Source organism: Spermophilus citellus (genome assembly GCF_964194105.1).
Source record: "Spermophilus citellus genome assembly, chromosome: 9".
Lineage (NCBI taxonomy): Eukaryota > Metazoa > Chordata > Mammalia > Rodentia > Sciuridae > Spermophilus > Spermophilus citellus.
The window spans coordinates 84,626,108-84,648,878 of NC_138191.1; the positions used below are offsets into that span (position 1 = coordinate 84,626,108).

The 22,771-nt window shown below is 37.5% G+C and overlaps 1 protein-coding gene across 6 annotated transcripts in view; it reads right to left on the reverse strand.

Annotated features, from left to right (window-relative positions):
• SGIP1 (SH3GL interacting endocytic adaptor 1) overlaps positions 1-22,771 on the reverse strand; it is a 204,894-nt gene that overhangs the window by 31,359 nt on the left and 150,764 nt on the right. For 2 of the 6 annotated variants that reach the window (XM_081305072.1, XM_081305073.1), the window contains exons 15-18: positions 18,928-19,055; positions 17,861-17,987; positions 13,507-13,572; positions 12,484-12,543 (exon numbers count right to left, since the gene is read on the reverse strand). In XM_081305072.1, the coding sequence (XP_081161198.1) occupies positions 12,484-12,543; positions 13,507-13,572; positions 17,861-17,987; positions 18,928-19,055 (381 nt within the window). The remainder of the gene's footprint in view (positions 1-12,483; positions 12,544-13,506; positions 13,573-17,860; positions 17,988-18,927; positions 19,056-22,771) is intronic. The other 4 variants (XM_081305077.1, XM_081305076.1, XM_081305075.1 and 1 more) reach the window with 3 other exon arrangements.

The following is a 22,771-nucleotide window of genomic DNA, read 5'->3' on the forward strand; positions in this document are numbered from 1 at the left end:
GAAGCTAGAGAAAGCCTGGGTCAGGCTCAAACCAAACAGGAGCAAGGCCAAACTCAGGTACGTAGACAATGAAACATGTCCAGTTGCTTGGATGGAAAAAGCAAGAGCCAGGTGAAGATGAGGAGAATTAGAGGTTCTAGAAATGGCATCCAAGAACATCAGACAGGGGGGAATATGGTCCCCGTGTGGTAAGTCTGCTGGGTGTCTTCAAAGAAGTGGTGGCTGCTAGAAGGTTCTGCCTTGGGCTAATGCACAGCCCGTTTTCACATAGAATTGGGAAACATTAAGACTTTTAAAAGAAACAGAAATATTCACTGAAGAACCATAAATACCTTAAAAAGTATTAAAATATTTTCAGCATCACTATTAATCAAAGAAATGCAATAGGAAGAAAGCAATTTTTGCTTTTGAAGATCATAAAAGATCTGAAAAAGCTAATATTACATACTTCTGAGAATATAATAAAATTGGCACTTTCATGTGATGTTTGTGGAAGTAAAATTTTGCAAGATTTTTCTAGAAAGCTGTTTGGCAATGTGCACCATGAATCTTTAAAAGGTTCATAATGTTAGTCCATATATCCAATTTTAAATACCTGTTCTAAGAAAAATATCTTAAGGCCAGAGAATCACATGTAAAGATATTCATTGCATGGGGTAAAACTTCAAATAATTTACATATCTAATAACTAAAGTGGGTGAAATAAGTCATGAGTAGTGATGGAATGCAGCATTATGCAGATACTAAAAAAAGTTTTCAGTAATTAGGAAATGGAGCTAAAAAGTTACATATTGCATTTCCCCTATTAGATTGTAAAGATTAAAAAATACTGACACAATTGTGTGGATAAGGGCATGAAAACATTGTTAATCATAATGCTGTGATGGACATTTTGGAGGCATGTTTGGCAATATGTAGTAGTATTTGAAATATGCATATTCTTTCACTCAGCAACTCCATTAAAAAGTTTTTTTGTAGTTGTAGATGGACAGAATGTCTTTATTTTGTTAATTTTTTTATGTGGTGCTGAGGATCAAACCCAGTGCCTCATGCATCTTTAGGATACATTCAGACAAGTACAAAAAGCTACAGGTTCAAGGATATTCCTTATACCATTGTATATATTAGAAAAGAGAGGTAAAAACCTAAATATCTGTTAATAAACAATAGATACATGTATATAATATAATACTACAGAACCATTAAAATGATGATATACATCAAGGAGTTGGAGATAGAACAAGGAGACAGTTCTCTTGTTAGATTATTTCCCAGGTTAGACTAAAACTTGCCAGGTTAGATTACTTCATGGTTTCTCCCAAACTGGAAAAAAAGGAAAAAAAAAGTAAAGAGGCAAAACCTACAGTATTGAAAGAATATTGAAAGATATTGAAAGAATGACAACAGTGAGGGTAAAGGAGACACTAACTGGATTACTGCACAACACACAGCGGTCAATGTTATTCTAAACTACATTCCAAAAGGAGAGTGTAATATGTAATGTGTATAGGTTTATGACAATACCAGGAAGGATAGATGTATTTGAAAACAAGGTTTTATATGGTCCTGTTTTAAATAAAACAAATATTTAGAGCACAGGCTTTAACACACAGTCTACCATAAAGTGTGACATGGAGTCTTTTTAATCAAGTGCCAATAGAAAGTTAAAAATAAAGAATTCCTAGTAATTTATTCAGTGTCACCTTTTTTTTTTTTTTTTTTTTTTTTGTACCAGGGATTAAGCCTAGGGGTGCTTAACCACCGAGACACATCCCTTGCCCTTCAAAAAAAATTTTTTTTAAAGTCGTAGATGGACACAATACCTATATTTTATTTATTTATTTTTATGTGGTGCTGAGAATCAAACCCAGTGCCTTGCACCTGCTAAGTATGCACTCTATCACTGAGCTACAATCCCAGCACCTCCAAGCCCTTTTTATTTTTCATTTTGAGGCAGGGTCTTACTAAGTTCCTTAGAGTTCTCTCTAAGTTGTGGAGGCTACCTCGAACTTGTGATCCTCCTGTTTTAGCCTCTGGAGTTGCTGGGATTACGGGAAAGTGACACTGCTCTGGGCTCAATGTCATTTCTTGCCTCCATTCTGAAACTGTTTTAAATGGGCATGTTGAACTAAGAAAGCAAAACTGATGTTTTGCTCCAGGAGATGGAGTCACACTTGTGTCTTGAATGGGATCTGAAGTACCCTTTTTTCCTAAAGGCAAATGCTTGTAGGTTTTGCCTCTTTAATTTGTTTTTACCATTAAAGTTGCACTTATTCACCTACCAGTGTTTACAAAATCCTATATTTAGTGTGTTTTCTTCCTACAACAAAATATTCGTTGAAAAGGCCAGATTTGTGTGAGTGAGTTGTGTGAGGTGTATGCACAATTATATATACTTATTATATAAAGTAAATTTAAAATGTTGATTGAAGGTTACCAAGCTGAGTATATTCTAGTTGCACTAAAATGTATGTATTTCCTAAATAACACAAACTTTTGAAACCATCTTAACATTTCTGAACCTAAGATACAGCTTGTAATCAGTGTCAAAAGAAACCTGCCAGCTGCTAACAGAGCAGGTGCCACCATGATCTTTGCTCATGCCCTTGGGAATGTAACCACAAGTAGAACTTAGCAGCTCATCTCACGTTTTTCTCCGTTCTTCTCCGTTGAGCTTATGAGTTACTTAAATTGATAGCTCCTCATGTGTCTAAATTTTAACTTATATTTGGAAAAGAAGAAAATAAATTCTTCAGTAAGACACTGAAGAGTTTCTAGTTCAGAGATTATTAACTGCCATATATCTGTCTTTGCTGCTGGAGACAGGAGAAAGTGCCACATTCTTTGGACTCTAAACCACAGACTTTTGAAAGATGGAACAAGTAGATTATGACTGACTCATGCATCATGAAGGAAAACTCAGGCACTAAGATTCCATCTACCAAAAACTTCTGACTTTCAGGACAGCTGGTTACTCTGCAGCAATTTATAAAGCAACTCTGAAAATTCGGAAAGTTTTGATGTGTTGCAAAATTAGACTATCAATTAAAAGGGTATAAACAGGTCAAGACTACAAACATAAGGTATTAAAAAGCCAAGTCACTATGATATTAAGCATAACCATTGAATGGCCAGACATGATTCAGACAAATCTATAGATTCTGAATAGGAAGCAGGTTTAGGTTCTACTTCTGATATGGAAGATAGTGGTTTGTACTTTGCTATCAATGGTTAGAAAACAAATTTTTTCTACACTTAACAAAGTTTATTTTGCCTCTGAAAAGTTGTTAAACCAATGGATTATATGCTATTGAATGCATTTTTTGGATCAAGTAAATGCGTGTGTGTGTGTATACACACACACACTCACAAGAAGGTTTTCTTCAAGAATTTTTACAAAAACATTAAAACTGTTATCTCTACTAATCATCTCTAGAGATTATGATTTTGGAGTGGTATTTACTTTTTATTTATGCTTTTCCATATTGTTTGAAAAATTTGTTGTGTTTAAATTAATATCATGACCTAAATAAAAAACTATGATTTTCAAATTTCAATATTTTTGTAATGACAAGGAAAACATTTATCATATATTAACAGAAAATGATGCATAATCATATACTGTATGTATGATATTATAAACTACACACATACACACTTATGCACATAGTCACATGACAAATATTAGAACTGAAATAAACCAAAATAACCAAAGTGTTTATGGTTATTGGATTATAGATTATTTCATTTTCTTTGTACTTTTCTATATTTCCAACTTTTCTGTAATGAACATGCATTATTTTTGTATTGTGGAAAAAATATTATGAATAGACATTGGGAATTATTTTGGGATTTTAAATAACATCGAGGTTTCTACATTTCTCCTCTATTTATTGATTGGTTCCTTATAGTTAAAAAGTGGGTGCTGGTAATGTTGAAAACAACTGAAAGTTTTTCTCCTAAGGAGGCAAGTAGCTGTGAGTGGAGAAGCAGGAAGAAGGCTACTGCTGATGTTGGAATGCCTGTATGTGGGCTATTTCAGCTGCCAGCACCAGAGGAATGAGCTGGGAGTAGAGTCCACAACAGGCAAAATCTTGTTCTTCCTCTTCCTGGACCCTTCTCCTCAATGATGACTGTAATTCCACCTAAGCAGTCTTGGAAATTTAGCATTGTCCCTGTTCTCTGGTGACCCTCTCCAGAAGAGCCTCTTGTGTTTTCTGGGAGGCATGCTCCGAGCCCCTCAGTCATCTCTTGAGGGAGGCCATGTTGTCATTACTCTGAATAATAGATTAAGAGACTTAATTGTACACAGCAGATGCTGCCTGTGTGCCAGCAGGAAAAGAGGCCTCAAGACTATATCTGCTGTGTTCTGGTGAATTCCAGCAGAGCCAGCAGAAGAGAGGAGCAAGTCTGTAATACCTCCTGTCTGCTGACAGCCCATGCTCTGGCAGAAATGAGGAGAAAGTAGTTGAACACAGAAGGGTTATGAGCCTGAGGGCAATGGCTTATATTAATGGCTTCAAATCAATCTTTGATTTAATAAATGAAGCAATTAGTGTCAATGACTTAGCACATGGCTAGCACATATTAGGCATTCATTAATGTTAATTATTATTTTAGGAAATGATTACATTTTATAGTAGTTAATAGCTAGCAAAGAACTTTCATAAGTGACTGTCTAAAATCTGGGGTCTATGTGACATTAATTAAATATATCCTTTTCTGATACATTAAAGCACTTAGAAATGAGAGATTCTCCTGAGTTTTGACATCATCTCTTTGAACTGCTAGTATACCTTCATCAGTCATTTATGTCTTTTTGGGGTAGTCAGAGTTCACAAAACCTCTTATTTTATTATTTTATTTATTTATTATTTTTATGGTGCCGGGGATGGATCCCAAGGCCTGGTGCAGGCCAAGCATTTGTTCTACTACTGAGCTATACTCCCAGCCCATAAAAAGAGTACTTTGTAATGGAGTTTGCAGCCTCAATCTGTTCACAGCTCTTTTACAAAGACTCACAATAAACCCAAAATTTATTGTCTGACAAAGACTCAGAACCATCCAAAGATAAGGTAGTTACCTATGGGATTCTTAGCTTTCCCAGTCTTTTCTCCGGAAGGTTAGAATTACTTGTCAATTCTGTTGAAATGCCTTAATTCATAAATCACATAGTAAAAAAAAAAAAATGGTTATAGATTGCCGCCTGGCATTACTGAGCCCTGAGGAGTGTGCCTCCAGGCAGATCATTAGTCTCTACAAGTCAGCTCTAATGACGGGCTTTTGGGGAGGTGGGTGTGCGCAGCAGGGAGGTGGAACTAGCTTCCGAATCATTCTCTTGCTCCATAAGCAGCAAAGATCCCTTGCTGTCGCTGCTAACAAGGAGGGAGGCCAAGTGTAGCAATTAACAGCAAACCAAGTTGTCAGCTGTTTTATGTGGAAGCAAACTAGAATGCTCCAAGTCTGCAACTCAAACTCCTCCCAAGGAGGCAAGAACTGCGTAGAACAGAGCCATGTTATTATAAACAAGGGATATATGAAGTTGGATAACAGCGGGACAAGTTAAAATTTATGAAGTGCTTTGCATACATTGAACTCAGGGCTTGGCTTTAATCTTGATCACAACTCTATAAAATAGATGCCATTATCATTCCAATTTCCACAGGAAGAATCTAAGTCTTAGAAGGGTTAAGTGACTTGCCTAGTTACACATTGTGCTGAGGCTATAGCTGAGAATCAGAAGACTTCTTCACCCAGAGCCCCTGCACACACACACGCACATACACAAACATGTACACCTCTCTGATACGAAATATACATATTTGTTAAATATATATATCAAATCTATCTATCTATCCATGTATCTATCTAATCCATATGTTTTTCTTTATATGTGTGTGTGTATGTGCATGTGCTGATATTAATTGGGACTCTATTTCTAATATCTAGGATAAAACTCCATATGCCCTTAGGGTAACATTTACACATTATGTAAGATTTTATTTTAGCATTCTAATGCTCTTTAAACGTTTAAAAATTGCTTCTAAGCAGACTCTACATAGAGTTAAATGTCACTCTTAATTTTTTCCACCATCCTAACTTCTAGACCAGGTTAGGACTTCCTGAAAATGCTTCCAAAGTACCCTATCTCCTTCATTATAATATTTTTCACACATTATTTTAACTCTCTGTTTAATGACTGGCTTCTTATTTGTTCACTGCTGTATCCCAATGCCTTTCACGGTACCGCATACAAAGGAGACTCTCAATAAACACGGATTGAATGAATACAGATATGACATCAGTCTTGATAGCACTGTTATCAAGGCCTTATTCTACTAATTTGTTCATTATTTTCTTTATCAGATATCTACCTGTTGCAGCTAATAAATATGGAAAAATCTTAACATTTTGCTCTGCTTCCATCACAATCAACACACATACATAAACATATAAAGGCAACCTTGACTCCTGATAAATATTAACAATATGTGCATGGTGAGGCATATGCATGTTGAACCTACCAAGAGGAGTATTTTAAGTCAAACTTTAATAATCAGAGTTATAATAATAATAATCATGGGAAAATGTTCTTATTTTAAACATGACATACATCTGTAAGATTACTGTGGGGATAGGTAGAGAACTCCGGAAATTTTTCTTAAGTGCTTCTTATTTGTTCACTGCTGTATACCAATGCCTTTCACGGTACCACGCATAAAGGAGACTCTCAATAAACACAGATTGAATGAATACAGATATGATATCAGTCTTGATAGTACTGTTATCAAGGCCTTGAAAAAAGAAAAATGAAGTATCCTTTTTTACATGAAAAAAGAAAAATGAAGTATCCTTTGAAAACAATTTTCTTTATATTCAATAGCAAAGAACTACAAAATTATTCAATTATTTTTAAAGTTTCTATGTCAGTGCATTTTTATTTGTGGTATACAAAAGTATTAAAGATTCCTTCAGTCTCATATTATGTTCAGACATTCACATCTGGATGTCAGGAAGAAGAAAATGAAAAAAAGAAACAAAAAGGTTGCAAAATAGATGAGAAGAATATGCAACCAAGGGAGGACAAAAGACTGATGCCCAGCAGTTAGGAAAAAGCAGCAGAGCATTGTCTCTGTGTTGACTTGTATCTGCAGTAACAGCCACAGAGCAGCTGCATGATGGCTGCAGTCTTCCTATCTGGTGCTCTGATGCTCTTCTCAATGCCACTGGGTTAGCCAGCCAGGCATTGCTTCAGCATGAACAGCTGAGAGATGCCAGATCAGCAAGAGAGCTGGGAAATTAATATATGCTATGAAAACAAAATCACTGAATATCACACTCAAACTTCATCACTAGTATTTCTGTGGCTATTTAAAGTAAACCTCAAAGGGGCAAGATCCAAATTACAATGTGTTCTTTTTCTGATATGGCTGCTGGATACAGGCATGCCCCAAGGTTATACCCTTGCTTCTCTGGATGCAATCATTAACTCCAAGCAGGTGACTTCCAAGATTCCACGGTCAATTTCCTCCTGGACTCACACTACATGGATGCTGAGTGGAAAGCCTCACACCTGAGAGGTCTTCAGGGCAAGTCATGACCCAAACTCTTGCTCTTGCCAATTCCTTTTTCCTGGTTGACAGCAGTACCCTTCTCTCCTCAGGATGGAAGTTTCATAATCAACTTTCACTCCTTCCCACACTTGATTAGATGTCTCTCCATGGCAATGGAAAGTCAGTCCCTTAACACTTCTGGGCTGATTCAGTAAGTCATACCACTTCCCTTCTCTTAAGCGTCTCAAAATTCAACCTTGTATAAGGATTGACATTCTATTCCTTCTTCCAATATGAGGATGAGCTTTAGGATATGAGTTCTACATACCTTTCATGATCATCTCTTCAAACACTCCTTGTCTCTCCAGGGTTTACTATCCCTGACCACAACCTACACATTACTCACTCTAATACCTCTGCTCAGTTGTTCCTTCAAACTGGAACACTTTCAGCATTCTGAAATTCTCATTTAATATAGGTAGGCTCAGATCCCTCTTTCTCCAAAAAGTTATCACAGACTCTTCCCTGTTAAAGATCTTTCATACTTAAAAAAATGTTTTTGCAATTCTGCTGTGGCATATGCCACAGAATGCCTTTTTTAAGAAGAGCTAAATGCTACCATTTTTTTTGGTGAATTCTTAGAAGGCAGAATTTTACCTCCATAATTCCCACATAGGAATCTGTAGCTATAAAGAGCTCATGAAATAGTTGTGAACCACTGAGTGCAGGAAGGAGCTTGCGAATCTTCTTTAACTTTTCTTTTCTATTAAGCATTGGCCCTATTTTCTTTTTCTTGCTCTAGGGAACTATTCAACTTGCACTTAAGGTTTCACAATCATCTACACACAGCAACCCTTCTTTTTGGAGCCGAAGGTTTTGTGCTGTTCTTGATTTCCCCAATTGGTAACTCTAGGCAGATGAGAAATTCAGTTCTATAATCTGTTTCTGCACCAGCAAGTATGACACACACTTAGGGTTCATGTCTTCCTCTCTGGGAGTGAAAGCCTCAAGCAAAGCAAAGGCTGTCCAATCTTTATATATTTTCAATCTATTGGATTATGTTCACTTTCTTTTGACTGATACTTCAGAAACCTACATTTTAGATCAGTATGATCATAAGAGGAGGAAAACACACCATTAATGAATCTGATGGAAATACAAAAAAAAAAAAAAATCCTTAGAGTTAATAGATCACATCAGAGCCAAGGAAAATACAGAAATATAAAAACGACATGCATCTTAAATACAGCAACTTCTTGGTTCCTTTTCTTAATTCTCCTCACTCGGTTGGAATGTAACCTCAAAGTGTGAATTAAAAAAAAAAACTTTCATAATATATACTACCTTAATAAACATAAATAGATCTATTTTATTTGATTTTCCTAATTGTCCTGCCAGGTGAGCATTATATCTCCCATTTTAAAGATGATAAAGCAGAGACACAGAGACGTTAAATGCTCAAGATCACATGGTTTTTGAAGACTTGTGCGCAGTCTGGCTGGGCACAAATCACGAGCCACTCGAGAAGGAACAAACTTTATTTCTGAACTCCACCAGCACACTCCACACGCTCCCCAGGAACTCTCCGGAACGCCACACGGCTCCTCCAGGAACCACCAACCAGAAATTTCCTCCTCCGGCACCTCCCCAACCAATGCGAACTCTTCAGGAATCCCCTGGAGAGGAGCTCAACCGGAACTCAACAGGGAACTCCGGGAGAACTCAAAAGTCATCATCTTAATGGCTCCCTGGCGTCACCTCTCAACCACTACTTCTGGCAAAAATGCCATGCGTCATCCCGACTCAGCTGTGGCCCTCAACAGACTTGGACATTACAGTGATTAGGAACATCATTTCCATGACTCAACATGTATTCCCCTTGAACTGATTTAATCACTGGATAGCTGTGTTACCACAAGAAAATCACTTAAATACTCAGAGCTTCTGTTCAGTCATTTCTAAAATGTGAGTAATAATATTGCCTGCTTCACATGATTGCTGTGTAGGTTACACGAACCTCTGGATGTGGAGCAATTAGTTCAGAATGTGGACATGTTAAGGCCTCATCAGTTACACATCACATCAGCACTACTGACAAGGACAGCAGCACCCAGAGGAGTCCAAATAGTATGCTATTTTCACTAACCATGTACCCTTTGCATGGCAACATGCTTTGTGTAGAAGCTGCCATCTACTCTTAAGCTTTCCCATGGGTATTTAATCAGAGAACTATGACTCGAGTTTGGTACATTCATGTCCTCTCTAGAAGGGCATTCACACAGTTCAGCCTAGGCATGAGGGAACACTGTGCTGGCTTTCTACTCTATCACCAGCATGACAATTGAACATTAAATATGAATGGGACAGTGCACTGGCCTTAAAGAGCAGGAAACCAAGTGGAATATCAGCATGTTGGTCAGTCTCAGGGATTTTTAGAACCAGGCAACTGGTCTACTATAAAGAGGAAAAGTGAATACTGAAATTCTTGGCAGATCTCCCAGAACGTTCTGCAGGTTCCATTCCACTTAATCATTTTAACACGTGCAGGCTATTTAAAAAAAATCTTCTGTGACCTTCCGTTATTTTAATGGAAAGGACAATACATTTCATCTTGACAGTACAGTTGACATACAAAAACTCAGAATAGCTAGTGGCCATAATTTTAATGTTTTTAATGAAGACAGGCTTACATTACTTTTTAAAAAAAATTTTTCCATAATTTCTCCCACCTGATTTGTACTTAATGCTGTAAGTTGCACAGAGTGGGAACAGAATAACTTTGCTGTATTTTTTTTTATTAAAAAGGGCCTTCAGTGAGGGTTGGCACAATTAATAGGCACCTCCAGCCCAAAGAACACTGTGAATTTAGCAGAGCAGAAAACTGGTCACACTTTCCAATTTCCCTTTTTTTTTAGTGACTCTTGAGTGAATGAATCAGTATCTTTGTGATTTGAAGAATTTGACCTGTTCACCTCTTGCTGGATTTTTTTTAATCACTGTGTCAGTATAAAGAAAGTCATAAGCTCTCTATGATTGTGACTTACCCATAACTAAGTCTCGTGCTTTAGTCTTACCAATAACCTGTCTAAGGAACCCAGATACTCAAAAAAAAAAAAAAAAAAGTCAAAGAGACAACATAATTCCAAACAGAAGAGAATGTAGATAAGATAAGGTTAGATAAGATTAAGGTTCTGTGTAGAAAAGATTAAGGTTCTTCCAGAAACGTATTTTTTCCCTCTAACCTGGATAGAGAAAAGAACTTGAATGTAGGACAGGACAAGCAGGCTGACTGACAATGGAAGGACAGGAGAAAAGATGTCACAAGGAAGTCAAAGACTCTCTGGAGTCAGGGAATTAGAGAGTGGGAAAGTTAGGAGATGAGGGAAAATCCATTGCTATTGCAGAGACTGAATGAGGTTACATATGCCCAGTAGGTCAAGAGGGAGACAAGTGGTCTCCAGCTTAGTGGCCTGAGTTTAAATCCTTACCCTGCCTCTGCCTGGGGTGTGATCCTGGGGAAGTTATTTAGATTATCTGCATCTCAGTTTTCCTCATCAGTCAGTTGTACAGATGAAATGAGATCACAGAAGGAAAGTACTTGGAGCTGCTGGCTGCATGTCTGTAATCTCAGTGACTCAGGAGGCTGAGACAAAAGAATTGCAAGTTCAAGGCCAGCCTCAGCAACCTAGAGGCCCTAAGGAACTTACTGAGACCTGTCTCAAAATAAAAAATAAAAAGGGCTGAGGATGTAGGTCAGTGATAGAGTGCCCAGGGGTTCAATACTGGTACTGCAAAACAAACAAAAACAAACAACAAAAACCAACCTACTCTGAGTTAGGGGCTTCCATATCAAGAGCCATGTTGCAAACAAAAATTCACTGTTGAGAGAAAGAACTACACCCATCTTACCTACTAATATACATCAGCCATTCTGAATTTTGCATTAAGTCACACATCCAAGTTAGAAAAATTATTGTTGTTACTAACTACAAAGTTCAATACTGAGATTCTATTCTCTAGAGTAGAATATTTTGTGGCCAACTTTTGGTCCCAAGATAAATTTAGCTATGTAGGGGCTTATGTGATAAATCGTTATGTGTAAGATGACCCATTAATTAAGTTAAATTACTAAATTTTTTTCCTATCATTAGTTTAAGTGGGAAATTTTGTCAAATTCCTGGTCAGTTAAGATGATTTAGAACATAAGTATAAAACAGAAGATTGATAATCTTTAATTCAGCGTATAAGAAACTGATCTTAGAAATTTAACATTATATTTAGGTTTATTTTCCTTAATTATCTAAAATGGCGAGTCCAGCAATAGTTGCCATTTTACTGCAGCCCTTCCAATTGCAATTTCAGATAAAAATCAAGCCTACTAAAATACTTCTTTTTTCTTTTCTCCATTTTTCTGATCCCCTATGTAGCAAATCTTGGTTTAAGAATATATACATATATTTATATACATATTTATAGTTCACGATAATGCATATTGCATCTGGAATACGAATTATTGAAAACAAACTTAATCACCAGTACCAACCAAAAATGTCCTCATGTGTTTTTTTTTTTTTTTTTTTTTTGCATTGCATTTGCAAAAGAGTTAGGAAAGAGCCCTGGTTGACAGAGTTAAGTTCCTTGGCCAAGAAAAGATGTGCTTTGTTTGGTTTTTGTTTTTCAATTGACCACAGTTAATCAAGTGACTAATATTAATGACAAATTAGATTTCATTTGCTTAGTATGAAAAATTGAAGATCACATACAAACCAAATTCATGTCATATTTTCTTCAGTATTTAATATTTTCTAAGTAGCCATAGCATTTTTTTAGATAGAAAGTGTTTGGATAGAACTAGGATTTTGAAATGCCAGAGGGGACCAAAGGATGAGGAGAGTATAAATTAGAATCTGGTATGCTATGTACTACTTACCTTCAAAAGTCAAATAAAACTTTCCTCTGTCAAACCAAACGAGGGAAGGCTGTTCATTCTCTGTATGGCCAGGAGTTGAAGCGGGATGGGAAAGGTTAAGGAGAGGGAGAGAGAAGGACACAATGTGAGTTACAGAGCAGGTCATTAATCTCACTACAGGGAAGGGCAGAGGCACTGCATGCCATTAGCGTGCAGGAAAAAGGGAAGACTGGCAATCTATGTTTTGTCTTTTTTTTTTTTTTTTTTTTTTTTTTTTAGTTGAGGGATCAGAAAGCAGAAGCAAAGCTACGGCAGCCTAAGGGGATGGGTACGGTTGTTGGTAGCTTGATACTTGGTGCTCATGTGCAGGGAGCAGAAGTCTTCCTGGCCATGCAGGGGCATCAGCATATTTTAACTGCACTAATTTTGGGCAAATTGTCATTCAGCAATTGCTGTATCCATTTCATCTTCAATGTCACCCCCTTCCATGTTTCCAGAAAGATAAACCGGTATTATGGGTCGTATGAAACATCAGCTTAGCTTTTAAATGACAACAGCATTGCATATCAATTTAAAGTTCATGGAAGATAGATGTCTCAGGTCTTCCATCCCCTCTGCTGGAATCACCTTAGGCATCCAGACACAAACCACCCTTTACCACTGTACCAAAGAGAAAAACGAGATTGCTGATGCTGCTCTATTATGTTTTAAATTAAAAAGCAGTTACTGGACACGTAATTCTGAATGGTGAGCAGTTAAATTATTCCTTCCTTTGAAAAGTCACAAAGCAATGGCATCTCACCTTTCTCAAACCTTTTCACTGAGAAACTGTCATGCAACCTGCTGCTTTTTTTAATATGTCCACTTACAAACGTTTCCGTGGCATGAGTTCCACAATGAACACTAAATGTACAGGGTGCATCTGAGAGGCACTGGACACTCAGGAGGTGAGGAGCATGTCCATGAAGTTTCTAGCATTCAGATGGATAATGGCTTGGATTTTAAAAGTCTACGTATCTAGAGATCACTCAGCTAGCACCATACCTGCAGGCGTGTCACAGCGCCTTTCAAACGAGGGGAGTTTGTCATAAAAAACATCATCTTCTGACACTACGAACCAAAAAAACATAAACGAATGGAAAACAAAAACACAAATACAAGTCCCAAATGAAATCAAACAGCACACTCTACTGACTGAAACTCAGGAATGATTTTCATGAAAAAAAAGGAAATATAACTTAAAACACTGGGATTGTGGTTAAGATATAGAAAGTGATATGCTTATTTGATAATGATTCTATGAGAAGAAATTAAAATTTTAAAAAATGTCAGGTTTTGGCATCTGTGAATTGGTCAGCTCCAGGGAAGAAGTCACACCTGCCCTTCTCAGGGAGTTGCTAAAGGCATCATAAATAATTGACTTATGCAAGTGTATTTCACTTCAACACAATTCTCAAGTGGCCAGACATATGCTTATCAACCAGAGCCTCCTGACAGGACCCTGACAGCTCAACAGGCCTGCCCAGCATGCATATTCCCCCCAGGAAAAGAGAAGCTAGCTTTTAACATGACCATAAAAAGCAACTGTATAAATCCCAGGTCTCTGAATGAACTATCCCATTTCAGCCTCATCAATATCCAAATTCAATTTGCCTTGCACCTGCCTTTGATAGTTATGGACCGTTAATTTTCAACAGCATTATCATAATTTCATCTTTGGCTATGATATCCAGCTGTGGATGAATGTCTTTGTTCATTGACCACAACATTATGCTCTGAACATCAACTGTTTTAGATCTTTACATGGGATCTCTCTCTCACCAACTAACAAAAACAGGTAATTGGGGTTTTTGTTTTAAGTGATTAAATTAACAAAATTGCCACAGGTCTTACAGGTAGTATTACAACTTTAGTACAAAACTGAATAAAAATCATAATAAGACCAGGAATGAACAACCCTGTCTACAATGCAAAGTTATAGACATGAATGAGGGTAAAAAAAATACTCCAACATCAATAATGTTTGGGGAAAATATTCTATTAGTTTGCTGCCTGACTTAGGGAATAAAGTAGGGAAGCTTTTTTTTTTTTTTTTTTTTGTCAGTTCTTAAGGTTTTAGGATATCACCTTTCAATCAGTTTTTATTATGCATAAAATTTCTTTGGTAGCTACAAGTTGATGCAACTCCTATAATAATATCCATGGGTGCACAGGAGACAGGTCATTCCAAAAAAAATAGCATACTTTTTATTTTTTCTTTGTTTTAAGAATTGCTAACCACTTTGGAGGAAATGTTTTATGTTTTAGATGCTATAGTTCTGCTACTGAATACAAATCAATTTTGCTCAAAGTTCTGGACTGAAGGAAGCATCCAATCCATCTGATACTTCCTTTGGTATCCAGACATGATTACTTTTCATTCATTTCAGTTTTACTTGCATGTTAAAGATACAATTTAAAATGTATAACTACCAGTAAAGGAATATAACTTCAAATTAACAGGGAAGGAAAATTATCTTTCTCATGGTCTTTTTGCAGTGGGGTCCTAAAGAAGATATTTGCAAATATCTTTAAAAAAAAAAAAACTACTAACACCCTCAAAAATAAGACACGTGTAATAAAAATTAGATATTTATTATTAGAGATAACTCTCTTCATTCTCTTTCTGAGTTAGTTTTTTATAATAGAATAATTTTATACATTTTCCCTGTCCCCATAATGTTAACAGAATTTTCCCCAAAATCATACAATGCAGGTCCTATGAGCCTTTTGTAGTACAAAGATTTTACTGTATTCCATTGTTAAGTTATTGGAAATTGGAATGGATCTTATAATTAATATAAGAAAGCATTGCATCTTAGTTCAATTGATAGCTTTTTCTCTTTTTTAGTCATATATAAAACAATGGTGTATTTTTTAATCAGGGATGTCTTAAATTTGATGACATACAGTTGAGTAGGAGCTCTTCATCATTCAAATTTCTGTGACATTACACAGAAAGTTCCATTTTGCTCATGTAGCATTAGATATTTTTTGGTCAATTCTTAAGGTCCTGGAAATCACCTATCAATCAGGTTTTATTATGCATAGAGTTTCTTTGGTAGCTACTTGATATTCATGGCTCTTATGAAAAATTTCATATCGAAAGCTCTTTAGGGACATTTTCTTGCATGAATTTTATTGTAGAAAGTTTAGACCTGCTCTTAAAAATTTAGTTCTTGGATAACTTTAAACTTGGGCTCATTGGTTTCCATATACTTGCCCAGATTACAGTTCAAGTGCCATAGGAAATGTCAAAAAGGTATTGCAGTGATGGGAGGAAATGTTGAGCCATCAACTTCAGGGAATTTGCTGCTGAAAGTTTCAAGTTCCCCTAAGCCATTTGACTACATTAAATCAACATTCCAAGTCAGCCATGACGAGACCCATAGTGCTGACCAGCCAAAGCACATCCTCCCCAGAAAGAGAAATAGCAACACACAAGAAGCTGCCGGTCAGTTAATTAATAATGCATTTACTTCAGAGAGAAGAGGCTGTCAGGCGACCCACAGAAAGAGGAAATAAGGAACAGGAGGATGAGGAATTCAGTGGGTAGATGAAGCCAAATAAAAACAAGAGAACCAAACAGATTAAATCAGTATGATCCTCAGCCGTGAATCAGTAAGACCAGCCTGTTCCGTGGCTATTGTTTTTAACCCCTCCATGGTTTAATCTTGAAAGAACACATACTAGATACATTAAAAATCAAAGTCACTGGGTCAGGATTTGAGATTTCAGCAGCAGGGAGTATAGAAATACATTGTTTAGAACATGGACACAGTTCAAATTCCCTGTGTGTTCAGTTTTTTTCTATGAATCAAAGTGAGTTGAAAGAACACACTATCTAGTTCATCTGAGGTCACCTGGGGGATGCTGTAGGAGTGACAGTTCACTCTTACTTTCTTCTCTGACCAACAAGGCAAATCACATGGACTGGGTGGAATAAATGATCTTGACAAAACAAAACAGTAGAATGGGAGTGGTGGTAGTGGTAGTGTGTGTGGGGGGGAAAGACTGTAGCAATCAAGGAGATTAAAGAAAAAGAGTGAAAAAAAATAAGGTTAGGATGTTACAAAAAAAAAACAAACAAAACCAGAAAGAATGAGCTAACAGGCATTGAAAAACAGAAGCCCTGAATTGCCCCAATTGATGCAGATGAGGAAGAGATGTGGTTATATAAAAACATTAATAAATCTCACAGAGAACTGCCTATATTTTCACCACAATTGAAGGATTCTTTGGGGATTATCTGATGTAACATATAGAGTCTGAGGTGGAGTTGAAGTTACTTTGGGGGTGCTTAAGAAGCCCATCTTAACCTATTCTCTGAGAAAATAGGCAGTTGTCAAGAATTAAGTCTCAGACTTTGATTCACCTACTTCTCACATGGGCAAGTCTGCAGGGTGCTCTTCCTTGGGTAGCAGAAGGAATTCACTTAGCTTTGGTTGATGGTCCTTCTGAGAGAGGCAGGGTGGGGGTCAGCTGGTTTATATCAGCTGGGTGAATTGGAGGGGAGTTTAGAGAACAAAGGAAGACAATGAGGAGGAAGTTGTATGGGAGAAGTGGAATGGGAAAGCCCCAGGTCAGAGCCACCATGCAAGAGGGGAGAGGCAGCAGGAGCTGATGGGAGGTGGGAAGAGACAGAGTCCAGCCTTGGGCAGAGGGAAGATGCTCCTGGCAAAAGGAGGCAGTGAAACCTGAGAAAACCATCCAGCTGAGCAGCCATCCTCAACTCTTCACTCTCATCACAGCATAAGAAAAGAGGCACAAGGCATTTACAGAAAATGCCAGCAATGACTAATTTTTTTTTTCTGGGAAAATTGACTGCATATCATTGAGAAGCACTAGGAAAAAAAAAAGTCAAAAAATTTTTTTCTCATGTCTCACCATGCCAATGTTTATACCACTCTTCAACCTCAGGACAACAAAAAATGATGAAAAATGAAACCTTCAAGATAATAAAAGTTCTAATTTTTGCAATTTCTGGTGTGATTACACAGTTAGAATTTAAACATTTCCCCTCAAAGGAGACTGCCTTTTTTTTTTTTTAATAAGAAATATCTAAATTACAGGACCTTCCTTGGCAATTTCTTCTCTGCTTTGTGAATAGCTCTGTATGGAATAGCATTAGACCATCCCTGCAAAATACAGGTTTTCACATTCTGCTTATTGGTTCATTGGCATAGGTCAAGTCTTTTGGCTCCTTTGCTGAGAAGGTTGCTTGGAAAAGGTCAGGTGACAGTAGCAAAACACACAGCAAAACAATTTCAACCAGAAACACAGGGCCCGGGGAGTTCAGATCAGAAAACTTAGCCAGTCAAAACCACAAACAGATGAAAAGAGAGGAGATAATTTTTACCAACTGTGGGAGTGGTGGCTGCACTCAGGGAATTGGTTGACGATATTGAAGAAGTGCTTTCAGCCCGGGCTAAGGGTGCTATCGGAGGAGGGCTGGAAGAGTGTATGGGTGGGCTAAAGGGTCTGGGCTGTAGGGAGAAGAAAAGAGATCACAGGTCAGTTACAGGTTGTAGCACTTTGATTCCATATTGTTAATGTCTCCCAGTCTCGGATAGGACAACTTGGGTCCCTAAAGGCAAATGGACAGCCTGTTTTCACAGTAAAATGGGCTTTATCTACACAACAGCTTCGGGAGCGGAGCTGGAGGAACCATAAACCCCAGCATGGCTGAACTCAGTGGATATGCTGGGTTTAGAGAGGCCAGGATGTGCGATGGGATCTGTGATGTGTCCTCACACGCCCTCAGGGGCTGAGCAGGAAGCATTGTAAAAGCTCATTTCAATCTAAAGATGTTTAAATACAAAATCCTGGACTGTGCTAGCAAGCCAAAGACTGTATACAGATACCAACAAAATTGACCTCTGCCACAGTCTTGTCAGTTGTTTGCACAGATTGCTTTCCACACCTCAGCCTTAAATCACAATACAAGAGACTTCTGCAACAAATCCATGGGCTGATGCTTTCTTCTTTACATTCACATAGTGAACTTACCACCAATAATGTATCTGTACTCTAGGATTAGAAATCAGCACTTGCTCTCTCTTGGAATTTTCCAATAATCAGAAAAATATTGTGAGAGGAAACACCACTCTTTCTAAAGGGGTTAGCAAGAATTGATCATGACTATCTGCATTGACATCCATCCCTGTAGCAGAGGTGAGGGCCCAAGCATCCCACTCTCATTTCAGACATTGGCTTGAAAGATGATATACCCTTGAGGAGGGTTGAAAGATACACCTGTGGGCAGTGACTATCTTTCAGTGACCACCTGAAAAGGTCATTTGGGAAAGAGTTTTTGTGCTTAAACCTGAAGTTGAGATGTCCTGTTCTTGTGCTTAGACCTGAAGTTGAGGCTATTGGTGATCTCTCCATCTGATTCTGAGCAAGCTGGGGCAGAGGGGAACATACCACATCTCCGACTCCAGGTTTTCCTGGAGGTAGCTTTGGCCTGGAGGGAGGCCGGGGAGGAGGTGGAGGTGGAGTGGTACTGCTGCAGGGAACCAAGGGAGTGGCTGGTCGAGCAGGAGATGATGCACCTGGAAAACAGGCCAGTGTTAGAAATGGCTGGAAGCAGAGGTGACCAGAATGCTGTCATCACAATACAATGCCTGGACATTTGGTTTGGCAGTTCTACGCTAAGCACTGTAGCACGCATTTTTTTCTTTTTCTTTTCTTTTTAATAAAGAAAAAATGTATTCAGTTGAACTATGGTTGATGGCAGAAGCTGAAGCTCATTACCTTTTCTTGTCATGTGACACCCAGTGAAGGTAAATCCGTTCATTACTCTGTGACAGAAGATGAATTCTTATGACTCTTGCCTGGTGGTACTTTTCATTTTAATCAAATACACACTAAACTTAGGGTAAATTCTCTGATTTTTTTTTTTAAATGACAAAAAATAAAGGTTAGAACTTAAAGGAAGAGGAAGATGAAGGATTTTCTACATTATATTTTTCTTTTTTAAGCAGGGGTAAGAGAATTATGCTTTTGACTGTGAATCAACATATGGGCACTAACTTTATTAATGTCCCCAAACACTTGATGTAAGCAAAGGGCAAAATACAATAAAGAAAATTAGATGATACATGAGTTCTTTGTGTTTTGAATCACAGTAATAGAAACACCAAATTCAGAGAATTTTGTGAACTCTGTTCAGTAGTGTCAACATAGAGTGTGTGTCCCTGATGATTTTCATAGTCGTTTTTTAAAGAGCCTCCTGGATTTACTTTTCTGGCTGTCCATGACAAGCATATGAAACACAGATGACACACAGAGGCTGGCATGCACACCAATCAGCACACCAGAGGGGTCTCTGCACTCAAGGGCCCATCTTCAGTCATATGCCTGGGAGCATGGGAAAACTATTTGGCCAAAAACCTCAGGAAAGTCAATCAGTATTTCAACAGTTCTTGTTCAGAAGTTTTGTCACTTCCGATTAGAACATAGGTTGTCAAACTATCTCAAGAAAATTCTAAGAAATCCTGCCCCAGAAAAGTATCCATGCTTCTTTCCCACTACCCACCCCAACCTACTGCCTCCCTCGAAATACACCACAAATCTGTGATCTCTGGTGTTCTAAACCAGCATCTCAATCTCTAGATCTTCACATCCATGAAGTCCTGTGAAGTTGAGTAGCAAAACCCATCGTTTCAGAATCTGTTCTCATTTGAGGATAGCCTTGGGAATGAACCTTGCTTCTTGTTTAAACAATCTGAAATACTGAGTATGTTTCTCTGTACTATTTATTCTGAATTTATTCTGCAGTATTTATTCTACATTAGTGTGAAATCCTATTAATTATTGTTGCCACCTCTTCTCTATGCCATCTGTCCCCACCACTACCACCTTCTGTATGTTTACTTCTACTGAACTCTCCCTTTCTATTTTATTGGGCCAGGATCTATGCTAGGTGCTTTACATTTATTACCTGATCCCTATGGTAAGCTTTGGAGGTAGGTACTGGTAGCATCTCAATAAAAACAGAGGCTCAGAGATATTTAGTAACATGTTCAAGATCATGGCACTTAAAGGGTATATTTAATTCCAAAGCCCAAGCTCTTATAATGTTGGAAAGACTGTGGAGTCCCACATTTTGCATAAAATCTGTGCTTATTTTTACATGGTCAATTTGTATATATCTCTCTCAATGTAAATGTTCTCAGTCTCTCTGATTAATGTTCTCTTTTTAAAAAATGGAGTATGTTTGGACAAGTCCCCGTTCAAAGTTTTGATTTGAATATTGTGTTAGTAGATTTGCACCCAGGAGGACTTCAGAAGATAGAAATGACAGCAGAGAGATGGGAAATAAACCTTGAAACACTGGAGTCTGTGTCAGGAAGTCTTAGGGAACTCTTTTTTTTTTTTTTTTTTAATGATGGAGAAAGGGGTTTCTATTCAGCTTTGGGAAAACCTTCTATAGGAATGGTCCAAATGTTTCTCTGTGGGTCTATTTCTAAGAAATAGTCTTCTGAATCAATCCTAATAAAAGGCTGGCTGTTTATTCTTTCCTTCCATGTTCCAGAAGGGAAATTAAAAAATCCTCTCTCAGTAACGCTCAGGAAAATACTGAGGGGCTGTGGAATACTGGGTGGAGAGTCCAAAGGTCTGAGTTCCTGCCTGGCCATCTCTCCTCACCTTTGGGATCTGTTCTTCTCTGGGCCTCAGCTTCCCCCATTTAAAAAAAAATAGACATTGTTCTACTTACAAGTTAGTTATAACAGGAAAACTAAAAATGCTTATGAAAGTGTTTGCTAAACTATAAAATGTTAAGCAACTGAAGGCAATAGGTGTTGATGATGATGGTAAAGAGTATCTTTTGATAAAGACACAACTAAAAAGTAAAGAAAAAAGTGTTACTTGCTAATTAAAAATTTATTGTTTTCCTTTTCCTTTATGGATACTTCCATTTAAATCACTTTTTCTTTACTGAATCGATATAATTGATTTATTGTGCATTTAGAAGGAAAATAAGAGAATATTTTAAAAGCATTTAAAGGATATTTGGATTAACACCTTGCCTGAGGGACCCTGAGGGTCAGCAGACAACACACAGGGCCTGGGGGTGATTCCACAGTTGACCCAAGGCTTCACAAGATTTTGTGAGGTTGTTTGTGTTTTAAGGGTGTAGATGGATAATATTTATACCTCCCTAACCTCTTGGATTTTCAACTGTACTTTGATTTCCTTCTTGGGTAGTGTTTATTCCCAAACATGATTCAGAAAATAAGTTGGACAACGCCACTTTTTAAGATGCAGTGTTTAAGATGTTAAAGTTAAGGTTTAACTTTAACAATTACACATCCATTGAGTTTTGTGAGTTAACAAAAGTTGGAAACAATTGTTATGCTCTTGATCCATTTGCTGTTCTTGATGTGATGTTTCAACATAGTTTCTTTGGTAACCATTGAAAACCAAATATCTATAGCTTCAACTTTGACTTCTTATGTGTCCATGTGGTGCGGGGGACAGTGATGGCAGCTGGGGGAAGTGGCAGAAATATAGGCTATGGAATCCAACAGACATGGGGCCAGATCCTGGCTCTGGTACTCATTAGCTTTGTGACCCTGGCCAAATTACCTCTGGGCTATGTTTCCTTATCTGCAAAATGAAGCTAATGTACCAACGGTATTATTGGGAGAATCAAGTGAATTAAAATACATGTACTTTGAAATATGGAAGAACTAAATGACATTTTCCAAATTGTGTTTCTTAGGACACAATTACACAATTTCTTTGGAAAAAAGTATTAAGCATGTATGGGAATGGTCATATACCATATTTTCTTTTTTCCCCTCCTTTGGTAATAAAAACAATTAAAATCTCTAAAACAGAAATCTCCAATAGAGCGTTCTGCGACGACGAAAATGTTCTAGAACACTATGTTCTATAATAGCATTAGTCACAGGTAGCCACTGAGCACTTGAATCATAACTACTGTATCTAAATAACTGGATTTTATGTTAATTTAAATTTGTTATGATCATGGGTAAAATAACTACATGTGGCTAGTGATTTCTTAGACATCATTGCTCTAAAAAGACTTGCAGTTAAGAAATGTATATTTTGGTTAATTCAACCTCTGCATCTCAAACTGTGTGTGTGTGTGTGTGTGTGTGTGTGAAATTGTAAATAACTTTTTAAATTCTGCCCCCCCAGTACTAAAATTTCAATTTCCCCTGGATTGAAATTGAACCCAGAGGTTCTCTACCACTGAGCCATTCCCCAGCCCTTTTTGTTTTTTAATTTTGAAACA